Source organism: Lutzomyia longipalpis, chromosome 3 (genome assembly GCF_024334085.1).
Source record: "Lutzomyia longipalpis isolate SR_M1_2022 chromosome 3, ASM2433408v1".
Lineage (NCBI taxonomy): Eukaryota > Metazoa > Arthropoda > Insecta > Diptera > Psychodidae > Lutzomyia > Lutzomyia longipalpis.
In genome coordinates this window covers 15118337-15128518 of record NC_074709.1, presented here as the reverse complement: position 1 = coordinate 15128518, position 10182 = coordinate 15118337, and the positions used below count along the sequence as shown (strand labels likewise).

General features: G+C 36.0%; 5 protein-coding genes across 6 annotated transcripts; 3 read left to right on the top strand and 2 right to left on the bottom strand.

The window, feature by feature from the left end:
- The first annotated feature begins 1065 nt into the window (after window positions 1–1065).
- Window positions 1066–2355, top strand: LOC129793315 (SRR1-like protein). Its single transcript, XM_055833173.1, has 2 exons — window positions 1066–1216; window positions 1297–2355. Exons 1-2 carry the CDS (start codon window positions 1107–1109, stop codon window positions 2030–2032), a joined length of 846 nt encoding a protein of 281 aa, XP_055689148.1. The 5' UTR covers window positions 1066–1106; the 3' UTR covers window positions 2033–2355.
- LOC129793316 (protein FMC1 homolog) lies at window positions 1992–2355 on the top strand. The gene has a single exon (XM_055833174.1). It carries the CDS (start codon window positions 1992–1994, stop codon window positions 2298–2300), a length of 309 nt encoding a protein of 102 aa, XP_055689149.1. The 3' UTR covers window positions 2301–2355.
- Window positions 2356–2516: 161 nt separating this feature from the next.
- Window positions 2517–7099, bottom strand: LOC129793314 (short/branched chain specific acyl-CoA dehydrogenase, mitochondrial). Of its 2 annotated transcripts, XM_055833172.1 has the most exons (5): window positions 6796–7099; window positions 6621–6726; window positions 6442–6550; window positions 3426–3904; window positions 2517–3262 (listed from the first exon to the last, which is right to left on the bottom strand). In XM_055833172.1, exons 1-5 carry the CDS (start codon window positions 6819–6821, stop codon window positions 2639–2641), a joined length of 1344 nt encoding a protein of 447 aa, XP_055689147.1. In that variant the 5' UTR covers window positions 6822–7099; the 3' UTR covers window positions 2517–2638. The 2 variants fall into 2 exon arrangements, with proteins under 2 accessions (XP_055689147.1, XP_055689145.1); XM_055833170.1 differs by lacking the exon at window positions 6796–7099 and having other exon boundaries at window positions 6621–6775.
- Window positions 7100–8401: 1302 nt separating this feature from the next.
- Window positions 8402–9256, top strand: LOC129793312 (60S ribosomal protein L26-like). Its single transcript, XM_055833168.1, has 2 exons — window positions 8402–8497; window positions 8729–9256. The coding sequence occupies exon 2, from the start codon at window positions 8738–8740 to the stop codon at window positions 9194–9196; it is 459 nt and encodes a 152-aa protein (XP_055689143.1). The 5' UTR covers window positions 8402–8497; window positions 8729–8737; the 3' UTR covers window positions 9197–9256.
- On the bottom strand, window positions 9241–9987 carry LOC129793313 (protein PBDC1). The gene is made up of 3 exons (XM_055833169.1): window positions 9862–9987; window positions 9683–9781; window positions 9241–9617 (listed from the first exon to the last, which is right to left on the bottom strand). The coding sequence occupies exons 1-3, from the start codon at window positions 9862–9864 to the stop codon at window positions 9264–9266; spliced, it is 456 nt and encodes a 151-aa protein (XP_055689144.1). The 5' UTR covers window positions 9865–9987; the 3' UTR covers window positions 9241–9263.
- Between the last annotated feature and the right edge of the window lie 195 nt (window positions 9988–10182).

Sequence of the window (10182 nt, the reverse complement as noted above, 5' to 3'; positions counted from 1 at the left end):
TTCGAGCCACTCTCGAAGACTAATACATGATGGGAGTGGGAGCCCACCGCAAGAGTACGCGCGGAATATTCCTTCAGTTTCCGTGAAAGTTTCCAATATTGCTGGCCAGAAATTAACAATCTTTCATTGATAAGAGTAAACTATCACAAAAACCAACCCACAAAAGAACTGTTCAGGAAGCTCTTTGGTGCTTTATTAGAATATAGTTTGAAAATAATCCTAATATATTCGAACATTGAATCCTTTTATCTATAGCCTCCTAAACCATTTAGCATGTAAAAAAAAAATTGTACCAAAATAATGATCCTTTGGTCAGATAAGTAAGAATAAACAATCTGCCTACATAATCGATAAAGAATAATTTTTAGTAGTTAAACTTAATTTTATTTATTTTTAGCCACCATTTCGAAAAATTAACTGAATTTCAGGCTTAAGGCTGTGGGTAGTTTTTAACTCCTTCAAACCATTAATCATCGAAATATTCAACATTTTTCAATGAAATCTTCCCAATCCTAAAGCCAGAGATAAAGCGATATGGACTGTGTGCGTTCTTGGAAGACTTTGCCATCACCAAATGCAAGGAAAGTCACACATGCAAATATTTTCTCGGCGATAAAATGCCCAAAGGCAAGACGAGCCTGAGCAACATCGAGACAAAATTGGCAGAAAAGAGAGTTGATCTTGGTGATTTTATGCACAAATCTGCACCTAATTGCAATCTAAATCGCTCTGCATCTCAATATGGGCAGAAAGAAATGCCATTGACACTATTTCTCGCGCGATGCTTTTTGCCCCATTTGCATCGAATATTGATAAACATGGTCAACTTTCTTGCACCACGATTTTCACTGGCGCACAAGTCATCACCATTGCGTGTTAATTGAGATAAATTGGATGCGGGTGTATCTGATAGAAGTCTAAATACTCCGCAAAAGCCATCATTTTGTCGCCTTTTTTGGTCAATTTTGGGGGGATTTCTCTCTTACTATATTTTTGGCAGTTATTCTTAAAGAAAAATAGCGGGAGATATGAAAAAATAAGTTTCTTTTTTATCCGCAAGAGGTCCGGAGTAACTTTATTTTGTTTTTTAAGCCGAGGTTAGGCATATGGGAAAAAATCGCAAAAGATACTCCCGGAAGTACTACAAAAGTGCTGAACTTCCTCCCTGTGATTATCTAGAGAGTGATTCTGAACTGCAAGCTGAAGAAGTTATCAAGTAAGAATAATACAGCAAGAAATTATTATTTTTTGTGTAATTTGAGGTTAAGTTTATGTAATATTTTGATCTTTTTCTAGAAAAATTTATTCTACAAAATTCAATTTAAAGTCCTCGGCTTACATTTCGGAGACTTTTACTGCATTCAAAAAAGTTCAGGAACTACATCCGCATCTACAGAAAATTGACACCATTGTTTGCTTTGGTCTTGGACATTTTGGCTGGTGTGCAACGTCCCGGAATCAGTTGGGATTTATTTCATTGATAAAGGAATACTTAGAGATCCAGGAAGTACTCTTTCAAGATCCTGTCTTCACACCCAAAGAAGCTGAAATTCTCAAAAATCTAGGATTTTCTGTGATTCCTGGGAATTTGGAAGGGAAGTTTGGGATTGATCAGGAAAAAAAATACCTCATATACCTCCCACACTGTCCGAAACAGCTGACAAATAATTTTCTGTGGAAGAATTGGGGCACTAAACTCTCCAATATTCTGCTATTGTCCAATAGCTTTAGTAGTGTTCTTATCTCTGGGTCAAAAAGTAATCTCCAGATCGATGCTGGATTGATCCTAAAGGCTGAAGAATTCACCGAAGAGATTCCCCTGGAAAATAATTTTATCTACACGGACGTTTTTAACGATACATCCATTCACGTCTTCCCGCGAGATAAATTAGAAGTTGTTCCGGAGGTTTTGTGGAGTGAAAGAGGCCCCGAACCAGAGTACAACGATCCAGAATTTATAACTTGTGCCCTACAGTGCATAAAACTTGAAGATGACGGCTCCCGTAAAGACACTGCGATCTCTTCTCAATGAACTTCGTCTTGCAAGTCCCAGTGGTAGTATCAAAGACTCCCTGGCGGCAAAGTATATTGTGGCTCAATTCCAGAAGTACCGTACAACGGATCAAACGCTGTGCAAAGCCAAGGAGGAGATGCACTTCCTAGGACAGACCTATTTGTGCTACTTACAGAGTCAACGCAACTACCAGCGTATCCGGAAGGAGTATTCAGGACGTGGAGAACGAACTGTTGAAGACACAGCAAAAATGGTGGGCTTTAAGTTGCCACATGACCCAAAATAAATTTATAATACGTTGTATTCTTTTAGAGAAAAAATACAGTCAAATTAGAAAATAAGTGAAATTTTCATTTTTTTTTACTTCAAATTCCGATTGATAAATAGTATTAGAAAAAAATTTATTAAAGACCCTTTGGTTCCTTTTTGAATTAATCTGAAATTTTCTTAAACTCTCACAATCTGAATATTGCAAGTTCTTAACTTTAATAATAAATTCCACTTTATCAGTGTTGAAAATCATTTTAATATAGCAAAATATTTGCACAGAGAAAATAAATGCGGGATGGCATGCGAATTAGACGTTAAATATCACTTGAGAGCATCGCAATTGCACACAGTTTTTTATCCACCATATTCCTTGCGGATGTACTTGGCAATTGTGCTTAGCTGCATATTGGTTGTACCCTCGTAGATGGCACCAATCTTCACATCACGATAGAATTTCTCCTGTGGGAAGTCTTTCGTGAAGCCCACACCGCCCATCCAATCAATACACTTAATCGTGGCATTCTGAGCAATCTCCGATGAGTAATACTTGGCCATTGCAGCTTCCTTCGTGAAGGGTTTACCAGCCTCCTGCAAACGTGCCGCATTGTATGTCAACAATCTCGCGCACTCAATCTCCGTGAGAACACGCGCAATTTGATGCTGCATACTCTGGAAGGAGTAAATATCCTGTCCGAATTGCTTGCGTTCCAACAAGTAGGGAATAGTAGCGTCAACGCATCCCTGAGCTAGGCCCACCATTTGGGCACCAATTGCAATTCTTCCCTCATTGAGAAAGCCAGCAGCGTATTGGTAGCCTTTACCGAATTCTCCCAAGAGGTTCTCTTCGGGCACCTTAACATTGTCGAAGTTGAGAACGCATGTTCCTGATGCCCGGATACCAAGTTTGTTCTCTTTCTTGGCAACAACAAGACCAGGAGAGTCTCCGTCCACAATAAATGTGGTGATTCCTTTGTAGCCCTATTTAAAATAAGAAGTTTATTGTGTAAAAATGTGATCTAGTGAACAGGCGCAAATTACTGGAAAAGGATGCGTAAATTCGAATTAAATTGTTTTTTTTTTAATGAACACTGGTCGTTAATTTGAAATCAGCGCAGAATTAGAATTAAAAAAAAGTACTCACAGCAGATGGATTAGCATTGGCAAATACGAGGAATACACCAGCTACGTCAGAATTGGAGATCCACATTTTTGTGCCATTGAGGATGTAATGCGAACCCTCCTTCTTGGCCGTTGTCTTCAAGGAGAAAGCATCAGAACCAGATGTTGGTTCAGTCAAAGCGAAACTTCCAGCACATTTTTGAGCCAGAAGCGGCAGGTACTTCTCCTTCTGTGCCTGACTGCCAACCTTCATGAGCAGAGAATTCACCAGGGTATTGTGGATGTCAACGTACGCTGCAACAGCAGGATCCACCTTCGACAGTTCCTCAACAACAATAATGTTGGTCATGAAATTACATCCACTTCCACCCAGTTCAGTGGGAATCTCAATGCCCATGAGTCCTTGTGCAAAGAGTTCATCAATGATGGATTGCTCAAAGAGATTGTTTTCATCCATCTTCTTTACATGCGGCAGGATCTTTTCCTGAGAGAATTTGGCCACTGAAAATGAAAAATTACATAGCAGCACATTAGATTGGGATGTGCGATGTCTATTTCAAGTCCACGCGCGCAGCTCCTCATCACCAGCTGTCTGGACGGAACAAACACATTTATTGCGATAATGCCTGCCCCCAGAGTTTTTTTTTTTTGCTAAAAGAGTTTATGACGTATTTGTAGCATTGCGGCTCTTATAAACTACATAATACTAAGTAGTCAGTGAGAGGCTCATAAAAATGCTTGCAACTGCAATTCATGATTAGCAACAGCAATGGTAATGAAATGAGAGAAAAATATTCTCAAATATTCAGAAATTATGAAAAACTCTGGTTTCATTTTGTCTATTTTTGGCTTATCTAAATTAGTTGGTAAATCGTCGGAAAATTTTAATTTTATTTAGTTGAGAGTAAGACGCGGTTGGTTTTCACGAAAGGGAAGCAATATTGTAATCAATTGATCCTTTTAATATTTATAATAAAAAAAATAAATAAAGCAAATTCCTTAGGAAAAGAATCATTTAATAAAATGAAAAATTAACTTAATCTCTTAGATTAATTCAACGATTAACAAATTAGTGCAAGACTCCTAGAAATATCAAAGATTTGATCCTCAATTTTTTTAAATTCTTGTTCTTGGATTATTGAATTCTCGGAGCGTATGTTCTTAATTTTTTTCATAATAACTACTTTTATTTTTTACTGTATTTTCGTATATCATAATATGTAATCTTCTATATAATAAAGAAAGGTCTCTCTAAAATTTCGTTCCTGTTCATCTATGCATTTCTACACCGTTGGTCCGATCGTGATGAAATTTGGTACAGAGACTACTGATACCAGGCGGTTTTTACCAACGGCATTCATTTTCCCCCCAGAGCCCCCCTTCACATACCCCCCATATAAAAATCACGTTTTTTTGACTACTTTTTGAATTCGGCGCCATAAATGTTGTGTGAAATTCACTTTTTCCCTTTGAAATATCTTTTGGAAGTTTTTGTGTGGCCCATCTATATAATAAAGAAAGGTCTCTCTAAAATTTCGTTCCTGTTCATCTATGCATTTCTACACCGTTGGTCCGATCGTGATGAAATTTGGTACAGAGACTCCTGATACCAGGCGGTTTTTACCAACGAATACATTTTCTATTGGACTTTTTTCATCTCAATTATTTTCTAGATATAAAATTTGCGCGAAGCGCAACAAATCCCCGCGAAGCGGGGCGAGGTAAATTGGAGCGAAGCGACAATTTACCTCGTAAATAATAATTATCACAAATTAAATGGGGGGGGGGAGCAAATTAATTTCCAATCGGAATTATTTCTTCCTGATGCGTATAAAATTTAAGAAATTAGGTTGTGGCGGACTGATGCTGAATATTGATTTGAAAAAAAAACGCTCTTGGACCACAAATAAAATCTTTTATCTGTAAGGTTTTCACACAAATACAAGCTCAACTAAAAAATAGACAAAAAAAAGGTCAGTTTTATTTTTCAATTATCAAAAAAGTTAATAAATTGTCGTGACTTTTCATTATGTAGGTATCAAGAATTTAATTGTTAATCATTTCGCAAATTAACAAAATAAAAAGGGAAACTTTATTTCCTTTTACCATTACTCTTTTAACTTGGAACATATGTCTCAACTTTTTATCTCATTTTATGTCTTCTATTTTATGGTAAACACTAAGCTGTTTTTATTGTCGGGTCTTGTGAACAATTTGTAATGAACGTTTGATTAATTACTCTAACGTGCCCCCAAAATAGGCAGGTTGTTGTAGGTATTATTATTAATACCATAATAGTACAATATAATATGCTTTTTAGATTACATTATATTTAAAAGTTTTTTGATGAGCTTGTTTTGTTATGTTTAAAGTTCATTTTCAAATATTTAATATATCAAAAGAAAAAAATTGAATTTCTTCAGCACATAAATTAATTTTTACTTTTTCTATAAAATTCAATATACCTAACGATATTTGAATAAATTATTAATAAATATTTCAAAAGGGTTCAATCGTTTCAAACGAGCATTTAGCAAAGTTAACTCACTTTCTGTTCTGTTGCTATCTCGAGAGAGAATTGCGTAATTTGTGTGCGCAATGAAAGTGAAATTGTGAGAATATGAGAAATATTCTATTGAGCCAAATGAAGGTCAGACAGCAGTATTATAATGTAAAGACCATGCATGCTTTCCCACGCAAGGGCATATTTATTTGTATTAGAGGTTCAAGTATGTTGGATAGAACCGTTTATTCTTTAAAAGTGCAATATTTGTTGAGAAGTGCGAAGATATGAATCGCTATCATGGGGGGACTTAAGTGATAAGATTCGCCCAAAATTGACCGGCTTATCACTTCCTCGCTATTTGCCTGCTTGCGTGGTTATTTTTTTTTACTTTGCGTGGCTCATAGAAAGAGATAGAATCTATCTGTGAGTGTAGTTGTGAGACTGTGGAGTTATATAATGATCAGCTAAAACTTTCGATCGCAATATGACGGGATCAATTGGGGATCCTTTAAAAAAATCTAGCATCGCTTACCTGTATCCTTCATCATTTGCTCATCGTCCGTAAGGGTGGTGAGTGGAGGGATCTTCTCAAAAGTTCCTTCACTATACAACCTGGCATTCTGGGACAATCTCTGGCAAATCTAGGAGGTAAAAGGACTCTCTAAATTCCCGTTCAAAAATGTTTTACAATAATATCTCCTTATCACTTACCTGCCTCAGTGGAATTCGGCGCAAATTATTCATGGCCAGGAAATTTATGAGTAGCACACTGACAATGTAACCGAAACGTCCACCAGCTATAGAAGTGATTCCAACACTAAAATATAGCAAGAATTATCATGAAATGTGTGGCGGCCTGAGTCGTTGCCTTTGGTCGGAAAATAACCAACACAATAATGAATTGCCTCGCATGAGTTCTCTTTTGGCCCCCAAGACAGGTTTATATTAAAGCAAATTGGATGTGAGTGCCTCAATTGCTTCCCTTGAAGACAAATTTTCTTTATAAAAGATGCGTTGTTGATGTCTCCTTCGTATCCCTAAAAGATAAAAACGAATTTAATATGAAACCCAAAGGTGGGAATGATCCTCAATTAAACGTTTGATCATAAATTATCATCGTTTGGTGACTTATGAAGTTTAAGAAAAAGAATATAATTAGCTCAACACATGTAAAGCAACAATACTACATTATAGCAGGTTTAATAGTGATTGGGATATGTAGAGTAGAGTTGCACTTGTTGCTTTCGCTATTTATGATATTTTGTTCTACATTTCATTTTACTTAAGTTATTTAATTCTATTTTGTGTACGTAATTAGATTATATTTTTTTCTGCAAAATTCGTTTCATTCCATGATTTTTTTATTTAACCCTTTCACGTCCACGAGAAACGTAAAAACATTGAAATATTATGTGCTCTTTTTATCACGATTTTTAATCTATAAATCCTTTCAGAGAATATTTCTCAAATAAAACTTCTTCTTTGGCCTCTTTTTCATGAGATTAATGTATTTTTAACTTGGAAAATCAATTAAAATCATAAAAATTTAGGAAAATAAAATGTTTCACTTTCGGGTCCACATTTGACCCAAAGAACATTGAAGGGTTAAAAAAAGCTACTTAAAAATATACATATTAATAAATTAATTAAAAAATAATAAAATGGTGCACTTAATCATGTCCCTAACGTAATCTTTTTTAGCTTTATTTACACTTAAAATTCGGCCCTATGGACTAGTACACCCACGGCAATAAAAATGGAAATTATAAAAAAAATCTTAAAATTCAAATTAAAACAAATTGCATTTCATTTTCTTTTATCCTCTTAGCAAGTAAAATCCGATAAAGTCTTCTAAAGGTAGAAGTCAGTTTGCAAATGTTTCTGTTCATTAACGTTATTGGGTAACACGGGTTTCTAGTGCCACATAGTCGCTAATCTCAAACACAACACAAGTACAAATAAATTTTGCAAAACTTGTGCAGATTATCATTCTTCTCTTATTTTCTTCATAGCACGTCTGTGCTATGTCGAAAAAAATCACAATTTGCATAAAAATTAATTGATTCGCTTTTAAATATGAAGGTAAAATTGATTAGTAGACAATTATAAAATTATCGATACATTGATATATTGTAACATTCAATAAGTAGGTATAATATAAATTCTTAAGCATCAATAGACATTATGTAGATGATTTTTGCTCATTTTCCATTTATTTTTAAGTAATTATCAACAGTGTGTTGCATAGTTGAAGTATACAAATAATATGAAAAAAGAAATATATTAGGAAAATTTGAATTGGAACTTTATATTTTAACAGTAAATTACCAATATAATGCGGTGTTTTCTCCATGAGTCCCGTAAACTGTGAAAGCTCAATTTTCCTTAAAACAATTCGTCGGAAAACGCAAGAAAAATGCGGAAAAACAAAGAAGAGGTGTATTAAAATGTAGTTAAAATAAAAATTTATATCTTTTATGAAGTTGCCTTTTGATCATGAATGTGGTGAGTTTGTCTGACGGGTGATACCACAAGTGCGAAACTCTCTTCAAGTCGTTCTTTTCTTGAAAACGTGGTGAAAGAGCACGGTGAGTGAATCAAAATAGTGCAATTTTCGCGCATTTCCACCCAATTTTCACGAAATATGACCTTTGAATTTTCCAATCAAATGCATTATGTTGCAATAGAATGGAAAATAAATGATAAAGCGCGAGAAAATAAAGTGGAAATTGCACCGAAAAACTTCCTAACCCTACTTCGTGTGAATTGTAAAAAAATCAAGAGAATAATTTTCTGTGTTTTCTTTTAAAATATTTCAGCTTTCCACGATGAAGTTCAATAAACAAGTTTCGTCTTCGCGAAGGAAGAACCGCAAGAGGCATTTTTCTGCCCCATCGCACATCCGGAGGAAGCTGATGTCGGCACCACTGTCGAAGGAACTCCGACAGAAGTACAATGTCCGGACAATGCCAATCAGGAAGGATGATGAGGTCCAGGTAGTACGTGGACACTACAAGGGCAATCAGGTGGGAAAGGTAGTGCAAGTGTACAGAAAGAAGTTTGTTGTGTACATTGAGCGAATCCAGCGTGAGAAGGCAAACGGGACGAACGTCTACGTGGGCATCCACCCCTCCAAGTGTCTCATTGTCAAACTCAAGATGGACAAGGACAGGAAGAAGATCCTCGATAGAAGATCAAAGGGACGTCTGGCTGCTCTGGGCAAGGACAAGGGCAAGTACACCGAAGAAAGTGCTGCCGCTTCCGCAACGGCCATGGATACATCCTAAATATCCGGAAATGGCGCTTCGTATGAGGAATAAAGAGGAAGAAGTTTGAGTATACAAAAAGTTTTATTCAAGATTGATTTTTCTTGAGTGGGTTTGGGCGCTTCCGCCAGCGATCATTATGTCCCTCCCTATTCCGAGCAATCTCAATGGCTAGAAATTGTATTCGAACAACAAGGATTGCATTGTCAGCAGAGAATTCTTCACTTGATCGTGGTCGCAAGAGAGTTCCGTAGCTGAAGTTTTCCAATTTGTTGAATTTTTCAATGAAAACACGCCATTTAGCCTTTTCCGCTGTACTCTTTAGCTCATCCTCATTCACATAGGAAACATCGAAATCAGGGAATTCCTTGCGGAAGGTCCTGTAGATTACATCATCGTGTGGAGTGAGATTCAGTAAGCGTGGATCGACACTGCATAGAATCTACAATATGTATATAAAAAAAACTTAATAAAATATCCGTGAGCATTTCCGGAAGTGATACATACATTGAAATAAACTTCAGCGTGCTCGTATGCCTTTTCGGCCCAAAGCAACTCCAAACTGTGATCATTTACAAATTCAGTGGCTGGTCTTGAAAGGATGTCCTGCAATGAGAAGGAAATAACGCAATTTTTATACTATTTTTATAATTTTTGTGAAAATTTGCAAGAAAAACAAAACGCACCATTTTAGAGGTTATGTCGATAATTCTTCTTCTTCTTTATAATGTTCGGAATAGTTCGGCTGTCACGGCTTTCTTAGATTTTCTGTACAGTGGGTCTCGAATAAAGTGTTTATTTTGATGATCCTACTACAAGTTACAACAATAAGAAAGTTATCAAAAATGCACAAGTTTTTCATTTAATTCTTCTTCATCAAAAAGCAGAATTAATAAAAAAATTTACCTTCTTGAGATCTTTCATTTAAAACCGGTTTGGTTCAAATCGGTCAAGCGGTTTAGGAGTTATAGACCACTTTCGATAAAACTCTTTATTGGCTAAACCGC